Here is a 15,866-nt window from a genome sequence, read left to right on the forward strand (position 1 = left end):
TAATACTCTTAGCATAAAAAATAATTTTTAATGGATGACCCAAATAAGAGATCTGTCTCACAAAATAAGACTTGTGAGATCATCTCACACAAGTTTTTAACTTTGAATACATCGAAGTATATGAGGTTTTTTGTATTTTTTGGTTTTAAAGAAATAATATATATGAAGTTAATATTTCATGCAACTATGCGGAAATCTCTCTACTATATACAATTACCATTCCATATGTAATAATTATATATTATAATTCTATTCATATCTCATCAATTTTTTAAATATTTTTTTCAATTAATTATTATAGATGTCAATTTATATATTATTATTTTAAATGCCAAAAATCATATTAAATCAAATATCTGAATTAAACAAATTATTTGAAAAATAAAAAAATATTATTTATATGCAAATATAATTCTAAATATGTTATATTATATTATATATCATGTGTTCGATGAGGCTAGTTTAATTTTAAAGCCTACTCTGAAATTGTAGAACGAAATCCTTCTTGGATCAATCAATAACAACATTTGCTCCAAATAAATAAAATGACTCATCGTCACAATCTTCTTACAACCAAATCTCTCCCCCTTCGGGAGCCATGTTTTCTTCATGGAGTACAAGAAAGTCTGGAAACTTTCCTGCATAAACCAAATCCAGAAGCCCAGCCTAACCTTCCCACCAAAGTTCGTCTCGGATTCGATTAAAAGATCATTACAAAAGAGGAGAGGGGTTAACAACTATGTGCTTCAAAGGATTCTCCACATCGCCGCCGCCGCCATGCTTCACGAATTCGGCTGGTGAAAGGAATTGACCATGGCAAACGCACAGAATTCTAACTTCCTCCCCCTTTTTGTATCTGTATAGAAACCCGTCGACCTTATTGCCATTTACTCCATCACATTTTGTTGATACATAAGGCATATCGAGCATAGCGTTCTTCAGCGTTTCTTTTGCTCCACATGTTGTACCTTCATCGCCACTAGAAGGGCTCTTCACCTCAGTATTTTGTATTCCTGTTATAATACATAAGATACATGAAATCCCACAAAGATTTAGAGTAAATTCAGTATTAAAGTTTACTTTCAACGGTTACATCATATTTCATTTGGAGTGGAAAGATTTAATTTGAAATCCACAACCATTATGATGCCAAAAAAACCTAGTTAGGGAGTTAAAACCCGTTATCCCAAACAAACCAACGGATTTGTTAAGTACGGATTTCAAATCTCTAGCTTCAAATACATCAGTCCAAATGCAACCCTACTGATTTAACTAGCTGAAAATTATAAAAGATCAAAATCGTGAACGATTTTCCAGAGGTGGACAATGGATTTCATTACAAGACAATAATCATCAACAAAACTCCAGAAGAAAGTATATTCTTTCGTTATAATATGATTTCCTAATATAAAAGGAGTAGCCGAATTTATAATGCAGCATCAAGAAAATGTTCTTGAAGAATGTGTCATTCACCTCATGTTACCAAGATAAAATGTGATACACAGAGTTGAAACAAAGCACTTATTTCTCGAGGAGCATAAGCAGCAATTGCTCCCTTTGTTCTCAACCATAGAGTTTCAAAGATTCGAGTCAAGCACTCGATCTTACATATTCTACGACAAAAATCAAAAACCATGTTTTCCAACTCCAAAATCACCCAACATTGTCCATGAAAATCACATAAGAAAACCAAGTCCAAAATGGAATCTGGTCACTAATATGGGGTATATGAGAAACAGAATTAAATGACCCGATGCCAGATTTCTACATACATAAAAAAAAAAAAATCAAAGTCACACTTCATATTTGTTAGTTCAACAAAGAACAATTTAAAGTGCATATTTTAGACACAGTACCAAGAATTTTTTTTTTTTTAAAAATTTACAAAGATGTGAATTGTAATATATACCATTTATATGCTGGCTCTGAGTTTCAGAAACTCCAGATGAACCACTCACCCTTGATCCAGTTGACCCTTCCATTGCATGTCCATTCTCCAAGCCATTACAATTCTCATTGCAAACCATTTGAAAGCCACCATTTTCAGATTCCAAACAGCTCTCCTTGTCCTTCACCACACGCACATTCTTCAACTTCTCCATCCTCTTCTTCCTCGCCTCCATACGCCGCATCGACTGCAGTTCCCTGCGGCGGCGGACCTCCTCCGCCGCCGCCTCTGTCGGCAGAGAGCAGGCCCTCATCAACGGCTGCCCGTAACTCTCAAGCACAGACACACGTGGTGGTTGTGTGCCTCCCCCATTATCAGCCGCAGCCTCAACTGGGGAAACCAAATCCGAAATGGAAGAATAACGCTTCAGCTTCTTTCTAGCCAGGTCCACACCAAATCTACCGTTCGATGAAAGCCCTAAACTCAATTCCATATCTTCATCTTCCTCTTCAAAACCCTGGCTCGTGAATTTATGCTGCAGATCTATTCGAACCCCGTTCGCCAGCAAAGAAAGATTGAACTTTTCTTCATTTTCTTGAACTTTTTCCATAACTCAAGCAATGGAAAGAAAACCCAGAAATGATTTGGAAGAATTCGCCAAACCCAGATGGTAAAACACACTTCCAATTCAAAATTCAGGCGGGTTCTTCAAAAACCAAAAAATTTCGCGCGTTTCAACGCAAAAATCAACATGTTTTCTAACAGAACAAATAACAGAACCGAATTTCCGGGGCTCTTAACCAACGGGGTGGTAAAAAAATCTTATCTTCTGATACTAAGAGAAAGCGGCCGGCGATATAGAGAGAAGCGAATGGAGAGGGAAATAGGGAGAAATCGTTGGAGGAAGAGGTGGAAATGGAAGAGGGATCTTAATTATAGGAGAGAGGGTGAAATGACGAAAAGGGTCTTTCAGCCGTAACGTAGGTGTGTCAGGAATGCGCCACGTGGCGGCATGAGACGCGATTGCACTCTGTCACGTGGTTGAGACAACCAGTTTTCTAGGTGAAGCACTAAACAGGTGTCTCCAGCAACTTAGTTATATCCATTTAAAGATCTTATTAAAATCAATAATTTTAATTATAAAAAAAATAATAAATTTTTATTAATCTTTTTCTTATTTTTCATTAGGACTCTTTTATTAAAGAGAGTCTGTAATCATTAAAAAATAATAACTTTTTTATTTTTTATTTTAAAAAATCAATTTGTATGTGTGTTCAAAATCAGATTTTGTATTAAACACCTGTTTAATTTAATTGAAATCTAAAATTTTGTGGAGTTAAAATAATTTATTTATCAAATACTACATATTTCCAATTTTTACCTTTACAAATTTGGCAAAAACATGTGTGAGACGGTCTCACGGATCGTATTTTGTGAGACAGATATCTTATTTGGGTCATCCATGAAAAACTATTACTTTTTATGCTAAGAATATTACTTTTTATCGTGGATATCGATAGGATTGACCCGTCTCACAGATAAAGATTTGTGAGATCGTCTCATAAAAAACCTACTCTTACCACTTTTGTTTTTTAAAATACATGAAATAACTTTTTGACTAGGGTTGTTTTAGAATTTTCAAACGCTATTCAATTTTGATTTTTATTATTATTTTATTGTAGGTTTTTATACAAAAATTGTTTTGAGATCGTTTTATAAATCAATTTTGTAAGACAGATATCTGACAGGACGCAATTCATAAAAATCATTGTTCCACTATTATGATCAGAGTTCGTTCGTCGCACGCCATCCTTTATATTGGAAAATTTGGTAACGTTGACGAGTTCGTAATCACCAATCACCGTCTAAGTTGGAAAATGGATCAAAACATTGCTGTATAAATTTATTCCGAGGTGGCGGAGGATTAGACGACATTATTATATTATATATATTGTCTCATGGCCAATAGGAATGGGAGAAACATTGTCCTAAGAAAAATAATATTATATTGAATAATGTATTTAATAGTTAATAAATTAGCAAGTTGGTGTGCAAGTAACAATAGACAAATGTCAATTGGGGCAATTAATGATTAATATTCCCAAAAAAAAAATTTAATTTGAAAACTACACAAAAACATAATTATCAATGCTTTTCAACTTTTGATGAAACTATTATATTAAAAACAAGAATATTATAGCAGGTTGAATATATCGTAAATGACGTATGGAAAACCATGAGATTTATTGTCAATCTATGATATGCTGTCTATTTAAAATAGAGGTTCTTATACTAACTATTTTTAATTTATTTGGATAAATACTGATTCAAATTATAATTATATTCAACTCGAAACTTTTTTAATTATTATTTTTAGGTCTCATATTTTATTTATATTTTTAAAAGTTAGATGACTATATCATTTATAATAAAAAAATATTTAAAAAAATTTTTTTTTAAACAAAATGAATATCTAAAAAAAATAAAAAAATGTTGATATTATAATATTTGCTATAATACGGAATAAAATTATGTGGCTAGCTTCGTTATTTGATAATTTTTTAAAAAAATATAAATTAAAAATTTCCAAATATTATTTTATGATGGAGAAGTCGTTGTCACAAGAAAAAAATAATAATAATGCAAGTTGGAGGGTCCGGGACTCGGAGCGAATCTGTGGAAAGATAAAAATGAAATCCGAAGTGGACCCGACTGGCGATTCAAGTTGCACTTTCCGGAGCGGGTCGGTGTTGCCACGTGGAATTGTTGGTGATTTGTACACGTGTCGAGTTTTGGTGCAGAACCACATGTTAACACGACAACATGCAACTTGCAGAAGGCAACGTGCTGGATGACAAACTGAATGAGAGTGGGGCCCATCTACAAACAATAATTTTGTACTCTTTTTTTTTTGAGTATTTTTTAATAATGTATAATTATGCTTTACATTATTGTAAGGAAGGATGATCTTTGCAGTAACTATATTCGGATAATTAAAAAGATAAAAATTTGTGTGAGACGATCTCACGGATCGTATTTTGTGAGACATATTTTTTATTTGGGTTATTCATGAAAAATTATTACTTTTTATACTAAGAGTATTACTTTTTATTGTGAATATCGGTAGGGTTGACCCGTCTCACATATAAAGATTCGTGAGACCGTCTCACAAGAGACCTACTCTTTTAAAAAAATTGATAAATTAAGATAATTTATCAACAGGCTAATACCTCATAAATCGAAGTAGGAAACTACTCTCCTCACTTAATCATACATAAAACCGATTGTTCTGACTAAAATATGAACCACTTTATTCGTTGATCTCGATACAAAAACAAACAAAGAATTAACAAAGTTCAAATAAAGGAGCTTGCAATAATAGAAAATCAAACAAAGGTGGGAGAAATTTGAATTGAGATTATTAAGAATCAACAACCAATTTTGCATCAGATTCAACTGTCACGTTATAGATTTGTTGGTCTTTGAGCCAGCTAAACGCTTCTCTTATTCCAGAGACTTCTGCAGTAGTTGGAGAAATTCATAACCTGCATTTGGTCGGTCTTATAAAAAAATTTGTTAGTTCCACTGAGCAATAAAAATTCATGTGATACTATTTCATTGATTAAATTTATGAGACGGATCTTAGACCTGATTTGATCCGACTTATTAAATTTATTATTATTTTTATGTCCAAGCTATTAGTTTTCATTACAAAAGTGTCATTTTTTGTTAATTAGGTTATGAATAAATATTGTGTAATATATGCTGATTTGAATAAAAATTATTATTATTATGTCAAAATATTAACTTTCATTGTATGTATAAACTGGATCGACTCGTCTCATAAATATAAATATATGAGACTGTTGCACATTATACCTACTCCTACCGAACTTCATACCTAGAATTGCTGATTGTTTCGATGGTTTTCTGAGATTGTTTCTGGATATAAGTGACAATAATTTATTAAGAATTTGTTTTGAATTATATTCGTACATTAAAAGTGAAAAATATACTTAGCTACTCTTTAATCAATTTCTGCCTACCCCTTTTGAGCAAGCACAATCACATTTGTGCCAATAATAGGAAATTATATGGCATTGTGTTGGTGTACAATTTTCTCACATCAAAAGAGCATCAAAAGTTTTAAAAATTGTGTTTTGATAATCAAAACTCCCTTGGACGTTGTATTATTTAAATTATTCATATGACAGTTTAAATTTGATTTACCTTTGCATTTAAGAATGATGAACGCCAAATAGTTCGGGATTAACGGACTAGTCATTCTTGTAAATCTCCACGAACAATCAATCTATAAGAATCAACCTGAAACGTCTATTGCTTAAAATTCTACTGATATGTGTGTGTGTGTGTGTGTGTGTGTGTGTATATATATATATATATATATATATATTTGAAAGCTATGATCCAAAATTACTCATACACATTCATGTGAATAAAAGCAGTCAACCATGCATTTTAAAAAGTCATTCAACCACTGAAATAAAATAACCGCAGTTAATTAAAATCTTAAAATGAGATCAATATCATAGTCTACTGTTCTAAAAGAACTCAATTTCTGTCAAAAACATCAATGTATAAAGAGATGCAAAAACATTTAAAATATTGTTTAGACCCATAACTCATGATTATAATATGCGGAAGTATGCAAGATCTTCAGGTTAACATGTGCACCCACATCTCAGCCTATTCAGTCTTCAGCGCCTTCAGTCTCCTCATCAACAAACTGCTCACTTGCACCATTCACATCTAGTGAGTCTAAAGACTCAACACACTTGAACCGTTATAACAAGTACGTATACATATTATGCAACAATGAAAAGTAATGTAAACAAAGTAACTTTCATGGTCTTTCAAAGCATGAAAATAGACGTAAACATATTCATATCAAATCGTGTCATATCATGTCATCATACACATATTCTTTTCCTTAATTGAATTCAGATCATTAGTTGTGACTTTCATATCTGCTCTAATTCGATGGATCCATATACGTATAACCGCGATACCTGGCGGGGGGGCATCAGCCACAATATTACCCATCCATTGAGCCTTGGTCTTACATGTTCGTGTTCGTATTAGTCACAACCAACTCCCCTCTTCAAAATATGTCATCGTATTCATCACTTGTAAAAATCATGTATATGCGTAAATTTTCTTAAAACCAAGCATGCAACGTATTTTCATAAAAATTCATGTTCATATTAAACATATACACTATAAAAAATGTAATTTTTAGTTATCAGGGCGCTTCCAGGACTGCTAACTTCTCCCGCGTGCAAATTGATCCATTTTGCCCCTGAAAATCCTAATTGACCGTTTTAACCCTGGACCTCAAAATTCGACCCGAAGTCAACCAAACTTATTGAAACACCTCAAATCATATTTATAATCATTTCCTAGATGTAAACTCGAGCCCGTTCAATATCTTATACAATTCGGTTTAAAACTTGGACTGGAGTCCCGTTTTTAACCCAAATCAACCCGAAACTCAACCAAAATTTTCCCAACTTAAACCATGACTTGAACCTACATGATCAGCCCTCAAAACCCTTGTTTCAGACCACCTAAGACCCTCTAGAAAGACCATACAACTTCTGGAAAATTCTGCATACTAGAGGACCGAACCCTAGTTACAATAACAAGCTAAACGCTCGACCCGGCACCTAACCAGCTTGGACCAGCCTCGGACCAGACCCTCCGACGTTACTGGACCCTCCTGGACCTACCTAGCCCTAGGTAGCAGTCCTGTGCATGCGGATCCCTCGGTTCATCAAGGAGTACGCGATCTAGCCCCAAACTTGTCCTAACTTGCCATCAAGCTTTGATCCGCGCTTAGCCTCCCTACCAGCCAACCAAGGACCATCCCAAGCCCTGACACGCATCCCCCATGACCTAAACCAGCACCTGGAACGAGCCATAGACGGCTGCTCTTCCCTTTCCACCCCTCCCCCCGTTCTAGCCGAAACATGCATCACACATCCCAACCGATCGGCCCCGTTGTCTAGGCGCGATCCGAGGTGCTCTCAGCCCTAGTCACCATTGAACTCAATGTTTACAGCCCCTAGGAGTCTAGACCTAGCAGTACCTTGCACATAAGCCATGGAAACGTGAGTACATGTCAAAATGTATTCATATTTTCGTGCAAGAATTGTATAAAACCAACATGACATGATAGATCGATGGTTCCTCATGCAAAAACATACAAACCAACATATATTGATGTGAATGATAAAACGAGGTATAGGGCGTACCTTTGCGTATTTACACTCGAGACCTTTGAGATAATCGCGTAGAACGTGCACGGAGAGACGAGGAAGAAATATTTTGAAAAATCTTGAGAAAATTAGGGAGAAAAGCTGTCGAATTTTGAGTCTTGTTGCTGCTAAATGGGGAGGGGGCAGCCACATGGTATTAGGGGTGGGTTTAGGGTTTGAGTGTAGGGTTTGATTAGAATATTAAGTGTTAATGGGTCCTTAATTAAAAATAATGAGATGAAAAAGGATTTTAGGTCAATTATGCAATAAAATATTATCATCAAGCCCAAAAACACTCCCGTAAAATATTTTGTTTAAGTACGTTTTTGAAAATATTGTCCGAACCCTCAAAAAAGTTTCCCGACTTGCTAAATTTTGTGTACAAGTTTAAAATATGACTCGTTGAGTAAAAATATCTTAACAAAGCCCATTTTCTAAAATCACCTTTATTTACACCATATATTAAATAATTAAAAATAATTATTTAATAAAAACATTTTTCCTTCATTGTCCCCGGTCTCCGTTCATCATTCGAGCGTGAAATACTACTAAAAGCCTTATATCATGCAATCTTAATGAACCAATAATTAAACATATATATTCATGTTAAAATCATTTTGCATGCATGTGGTTCACGTGAACTTTCAAATTTTTGGGACGTTACACAACCACATTTTTCAATCTCTTGAACCAGGTCAACGATCAAATGCTTTCTTCCTCATGTAGATTGCACTAGAAATTCATACGAAATTTGTGTCGAGATTACACAACGGAATTTTGAAATTCTGGCAAGCGGCGGCGACACATGGTGGAAGAAAGGTGGCCAATTTTTATTTTGTTTCAAAATTAGAAGTGACCGATTTTGGCGATGATGAGGAGAGAAGAAGATTTTTTGTAGACAAAAACTCGTGTATAAAAGTTATGTTATTTCATATAATACTTAATGAAATATTTTAAATTTTAAATCCTGATTTAATCAGGACTATTCTAGAATCAGAAAACTATATTTTTATTATTCAAAAACTCTCATGTATGTATATTCCATTTTGAAAATATCATGCATAATTAAATTATTATCAACTTTTGATAATACAATTTATATATACACAAACATACATATATTTATTTATATTTTAAAATAAAATAACTTTTATTTAATTACTCAATTAATTATTAATTAATTAATCTATGATAGGTTCTTCTAGAATATTCCATGATAATTTTGCACTTCGTAGTCACTGTTATTAATTTGCTATTTAATTATTATATTTTAAATTTACTAGATAAATAATTGTGAAATCATTATAATTTTGATCGATAATCAGATAGCACTGATGCATTAAGAGTACAAATCTCGTTCACATAACGAAAAATGAAAATTTCGAATGACAAAATTTTCTACTAATTCATTTTTTTGCAGTTGTTGGTTTTGTGAACTCTTTTACTAAAACAGACAATTCTACTCTTCTCACTTAACTAGTATTTAAGCTAAATTTCACAACTTCCATAATATGGAATTAACTCATACACTGCTTTATAAGTAATCTGTATGATCTCCATCAAACTACAGTCATCAAATTCAACAACTTGAATTTGACTGTTTCAATGAGAACACAAAACTCAATACTTGTATGACCCTCGATAGTACACAAATACATCTAACAGTAAGTTCACAATGTTATGTGATTCAGAACAACATTTGTTCCTATTCAGGTTTATCCTAATTAGTCTCAATCTTTTCAACAATCCCTATATCAAAAACTTCATAACTCAAGTATGATTGCACCCATCGGATCACATTAAGAGCATCTAGTATCATCGCCTCATGATCCCTTATGTATCATTGATAGTGTCTGGAAGAACTTTAAGCTATGGTTAGTGTACAATACGGTCACTTCAACTCATAATACCGATCGAATATGCAATCATTGATATATCGAGAGTTAAAATGAATTCGATAACGATGCGGTGTATATTTGAGTAACAATAGTGACCTTATATGTGCAACAGAGGAAACATCTTTCCAAAATGCACATACCTTACTTTGGCCAGATAATCCTTGCATTATTAACTCATCTGATCATATAGATCTCTTAACCTATGGGTTATCAGCGAATCTCCGATTACAATACATCGACTCATATGTATTTCGAACCTACACACAACCTCGTTACCTGACTACCTTCAATGGAGTCGATAACAGATTAAAGTACATGCTAGTACGTAAAGCCTCCACAGTGTTCCAAGTCAAAAAACTAATGACGTACAATCATAACTATGGATTTTTACACCTGATAAGTGGTAACCACTTGGAAATTAAGTTCGAGAGAGAGTTGCTTGGTGCACCATCAAATAATCACTTATCAGTATAAATAGATATCTCCATACCCAAACATAGTGTTTACATCACAGATGATACTCGCAAGCTCGAGCGACCTTTATCCTTATTTTAGACTGCTGAATCAACTAAGAACTTGTTTAGAATATACAGTACACTTCCTGATGAGTTTCACTATATTACATTGAGAGGCATAATTCATGGTATTTATCGTATATTCAATGACTTCTATGCAGATTGCATGATCATACAAATAAAATAAATGACATAATTAGATAAAATCGTAAATTATTAATTAAATAAATATTATTTTTACATAAGAGTCAAAAAAGTATAAGCCACAAATTGGTTTGTTGGATACCTATTTTAACACGTGGAAGTGGAGTTATTAAATCACGTAGTAGTTAATAGAATGGAGTCGTAGCCGAAGGTTTTTTTAAATGTTAAAGTTACTTAGATTTCAACAAGAGCAATGTCTATTTATTTTTCAATTATTTATCCATCGTCACATATACATATTTAAATTCCACAGTAAATTCAAAAAATCATAATACTAAATTTTATTATATTCTTCACTTCAAGAGAAAACCAAAGAAAGGCCAAATCTTTATAAAAATCCATGACATTCTCATCCAAATTTCCGAAATATAATCCATTATCCGTAATCAGATCATCCGAATTAGTTTGCAATCACAAAAACAAATGATGCCTTAAGCAACAAAAGACTTATTCCAGGTGAGACGAGAGACTATTAAAAACCCATAATGAAGAGAAACAACTAGAAAATAATATATTATTTTATGATATACTCGAAGTATTTCTCTTTTTATGATGTTGTCAAATGTTAGCTATTGGATCATCAACATATATATCAAATTGCATAAAAATACAAGGGACTCACGTGATCTAATGTATTGAAACAAGAGAAGAAATATTTTCGATATAATGTAAACTAATCCCAAAAATCTGCCGCCTATATTCTCCCCTGCCCTTGGATAGCCATCCCCGTTGGCGAGTTGGTCAGCTCGCCGTCGCGGGTGTGTGAAGCCGCCTCTTACCCCCCTTTTCCCCTTCATATTATTGGTATCCAGAAGGTGAGATCAGAAGGCCAAAAATAAGAAGAAACAGAATTATTCCAAAAATTCAAAACGTTGGAAGGAGCTCCAGCTACTAAGTCATGAACCAATGAGACTGTAACTGCTTATTCCTTTTTTTTATTCCTCGTTAAGCGGACTGAAAGCTACAAAGCCTCTTATTGTAGTAACATTATTCATTTTAAAGTGTCGCATGGTGACTTGATTTTTTATTATCCGTCTTAGGACCGAAGACTTGTAGAGATCAGGGGATACTGATAAGGCCAAATCTTGCAAATATTTTAGGTATTTAATTTTATAATATTTGCCCTTATCTAGAATTTTTATCCCTAATTATGTGATTATTTGAATTAATAATTTTACATTTGAATAAAAGTGAAAAAGTGTTTAAATTAAGAGATAAAATAAATTTACTAGATTTCAAAGGAAACAAAATATCAAAAGAAGTGAAATAAAATATTTTTATTCCTTGATAATATTGAAATCTTGAAAAATATATGTAAATCTTGATAAATATCTTATCTATACTTTCTTTACTTGAAATGGGCTTAGAAAGAAAGAAAGAAAGAAGGAGACCCATTGAGTGAGGATAAAAGGAGAAGAGGCAGAGACGTGAAAGGGAGGCGCAAAACAAAAGAAAAACCAGCGCAGAAGAAGTGAGAGGAGGAGAAAGGAAGAGAGGAGAGCAGAAGAGCAGAAGGGAAAGAAGAGAAGACGGAAGTGCATGAAATAAGGAGGAAATGAACAGCAGAGACGAGGAAAAGAGGAAGGAAGCGTAGAACAGAAGGCTACAGTGAAGCAGAAACAGTGAGGAAGTGCAGAAGGGAGGAAGACAGAAGCCAAAGGCTGGAGGAATTCCTCACACACGCCTAAATCACAGAGAATTTCTATTATTTCCTTCTTTCTTTAGTTATCTTCTATGAACTTAAATATGTGTTTTCACCCTTGTTTTGAATTCATGGAATAAATTTCTTTAGGCTAAGACCACGATAGGGCCAAACAATACTTTATTTGATATTGTTTTATTTTCAATATATTATTTTTCTTGATTTTAATTATTGATTGATGTTAATTTAATATTTCTTGTTAATAGCCTGATCAACTATTTGCATGTTTGTTGATTAATCACGAATCGGAAGATGATTGATTAAATATAGCAGCAAAGACGTCATCAACACATGGTTAAACTGACTATAAATAATATTCGGTTTCAGTGTGCGGTTTTAGGTGAAAACTGAAATTTCACGAAGATTTAATGCATTTAGATCTAATTAAATTCAATTAGAAATAGTTGGAAGGATGATGAAACTCAATAAGGAATAAGATAAGAGATGAAGGAATGCGCTGAAGGAATAAGTGTTTATTTTCTCTCATTTTGAATATCCCTACCTTTATTGTAGCCGTGAGCCGTGGCCTAACGTTATAAGCTTAAAAAGACCTATTGACCGGGTCATATTCCTCCAACATTTAGTGGAGAAAGGTATGAAAGACAAGCTTATGGAGAGTTTCTTAAAAAAAATTTCAGAAAATATGAGCACTCCTTGAACTGAAACACCTTTGAGGAATATGAGTTTTGACTTCCACACTACACACGTCTCATTATCTTGATCATTTCTAGTGAATGCTTGAGTTTTGAAGTTGCAACGAAAGTGAATTTTATGATCTTCGAAGTGTGATCTTTTGATTGAGTGTGACGGAATTTGATAGATTGAAAAATGTTGATTGTGTCATTTTTGTGGTGAATAATTGAATATTCATCGGTTATATTTTTATTCTTTTATTTGTTCGAGGACGAACAAAAGCTAAGTGCGGGGGGGATTGATAAGGCCAAATCTTGCAAATATTTTAGGGATTTAATTTTATAATATTTGCCCTTATCTAGAATTTTTATCCCTAATTATGTGATTATTTGAATTAATAATTTTACATTTGAATAAAAGTGAAAAAATCTTGAAAAATCTATGTAAATTTTGATAAATATCTTATCTATACTTTCTTTACTTGACATGGGCTTAGAAGGAAAGAAAGAAGGAGGCCCATTGAGTAAGGATAAAAGGAGAAGAGGCAGAGACGTGAAAGGGAGGCGGAAAACAAAAGAAAAACCAGCGCAGAAGAAGTGAGAGGAGGCGAAAGGAAAAGAGGAGAGCAGAAGAGCAGAAGGGAAAGAAGAGAAGACGGAAGTGCATGAAATAAGGAGGAAGTGAACAGCAGAGAAGAGGAAAAGAGGAAGGAAGAGTAGAACAGAAGGCTACAGTGAAGCAGAAACAGTGAGGAAGTGCAGAAGGGAGTAAGACAGAAGCCAAAGGCTGGAGGAATTCCTCACACACGCCTAAATCACAGAGAATTTCTATTATTTCCTTCTTTATTTAGTTTTCTTCTATGAACTTAAATATGTGTTTTCACCCTTGTTTTGAATTCATGGAATAGATTTCTTTAGGCTAAGACCACGATAGGGCCAAACAATACTTTATTTGATATTTGTTTTATTTCAATATATTATTTTTCTTGATTTTAATTATTGATTGATGTTAGTTTAATATTTCTTGTTAATAGCGTGATCAACTATTTACATGTTTGTTGATTAATCACGATTCGAAGATGATCGGTTAAATATAGCAGCAAAGACGTCATCAACACATGGTTAAACTGACTAGAAATAGTATTCGGTTTCAGTGTACGGTTTTAGGTGAAAACTGAAATTACACGAAGATTTAATGCATTTAGATCTAATTAAATTCAATTAGAAATAATTGGACTGTTAGATTTAAATAGGTTTATTAACTCGAGGAATCGTTTAATAAATAAAATTGAGGATTTCACTGTGATTGTCAAGAATTAAATAATTAATTGAATTTTAACACTTGTCAATATAGTAGAGTTTGGTACCGTTGTGTGTCTTAGTTATTTATTTGAATTTGAATCCCTCTTTGATATCTGAATCCGTCGTTTTAATTGATATTATTTTATTTAATATTTTAGATTAATAATCAACGTATCATCTTTTTATTTATTTTGTCTAGCTTAAGTTAAGTGATATAAATTCTAGTAATTAAATATTAGTATATGTGGGATCGATACTTGGACTCGTCATCCATTTACTATAACTCGACCTAGTCCGCTTGCTAGATTTATTCCCAACCGAAATCGTCGGTCAGATACTTTTTTTTTAATCCGAGACAAATCTTTGTGAAATAACTCCGATGAAAAAAAAGTCGTAAAAAGGACAGCTGCGATACTAATGGAGAGTACGATTTCATCAACAAACATCTCATAATGCCATCTATCAACAATGTGGGCTTTTATGACATACACAATTTTTTTTAAGCCACCTGCTCCGCCCTTGTCTTTAACCACGCTGATATCTAAAAATGGCTTTTCATTGTTAATCTAAAAAATATTATTACAACTAAAATGGGCTATGATCGTTCAATTTGTACATTTTAAAGTCATTATTATCTTTACGGACACTTTTTTGTTCCCTATCTTTTTTTTTAACATTAAAAAATATAAAATGATATAACCAAATGACTTTGAAAATTTATAAAGATTTGGAAAAATAATAGATATCATTAGATTAAGTAACATCCATTATGAATTTCTTGAAATTTGGCCTAATGTTAAATACTTGGATTTGAATTCATCGTTTTCGATTACAATTTTATCGAAAACGACAAAATAATGGATCGAATCTTAAATTTATATTTTAATTATTCATAAAAACACTACTATAAAATAGATTTCATTAATCAATTTTGTGATACAGATTACGAAAACTCCCAGTTCATTGTAAGAAATTGGGCTCCATAAATCTAAGCCCAATTCGCTCTTTATTTCTATTTTGTAGCTGTGATTTGAGATCTTTTCCCCAATTCAGCCATGGCGTCAACGGTAAAATCCCTATTACAAACCCTTCGTCGATACGTGAAGAAGCCATGGGAAATCACGGGCCCTGCGGCTCATCCGGAGTACCTCTCAGCCGTTCCTAAGGCAACGGAGTATCGGGTCTACTGCCCCGCCACCGTTCCCTCTCAGGCGATTGTGCCCTCTTCCCTCCCCGAGACTGTTTACGACATCAAGTACTTTTCTCGGGACCAACGGCGCAACCGACCACCGATTAAACGCACTGTTCTGAAGAAGGCGGACGTGGAGACTGATGATGAAGGAGAAGGCTTTCGATCCCGCCAGCGATTTCCCACGGCCGTATTTGACTGCAAAAGTTGTGGAAGATGATAACGCTATTGGCGGTGGGTACCAGAAATGAAAGATCC

General features: G+C 33.5%; 2 protein-coding genes across 2 annotated transcripts; one reads left to right on the forward strand and one right to left on the reverse strand.

The window, feature by feature from the left end:
- Positions 1 to 510: 510 nt before the first annotated feature.
- LOC142531350 (ninja-family protein AFP3-like) lies at positions 511 to 2,814 on the reverse strand. The gene is made up of 2 exons (XM_075637447.1): positions 1,910 to 2,814; positions 511 to 1,013 (listed from the first exon to the last, which is right to left on the reverse strand). Exons 1-2 carry the CDS (start codon positions 2,496 to 2,498, stop codon positions 712 to 714), a joined length of 891 nt encoding a protein of 296 aa, XP_075493562.1. The 5' UTR covers positions 2,499 to 2,814; the 3' UTR covers positions 511 to 711.
- Positions 2,815 to 15,418: 12,604 nt separating this feature from the next.
- Positions 15,419 to 15,866, forward strand: LOC142531673 (uncharacterized). Its single transcript, XM_075637895.1, is given in 2 exon segments — positions 15,419 to 15,743; positions 15,745 to 15,866. Coding segments are annotated over 2 exon segments (384 nt in total). The 5' UTR covers positions 15,419 to 15,474; the 3' UTR covers positions 15,860 to 15,866.

Source organism: Primulina tabacum, chromosome 17 (assembly GCF_025594145.1).
Source record: "Primulina tabacum isolate GXHZ01 chromosome 17, ASM2559414v2, whole genome shotgun sequence".
Lineage (NCBI taxonomy): Eukaryota > Viridiplantae > Streptophyta > Magnoliopsida > Lamiales > Gesneriaceae > Primulina > Primulina tabacum.

Excerpts from the sequence above, each read along its gene's own strand:
- LOC142531350 (XM_075637447.1), bottom strand. The coding sequence starts at position 2,498 with ATGGAAAAAGTTCAAGAAAATGAAGAAAAGTTCAATCTTTCTTTGCTG. Across the intron at positions 1,014-1,909 it reads TCAGAGCCAGCATATAAATG|GAATACAAAATACTGAGGTG; the intron begins GTATATATTACA and ends GTATTATAACAG.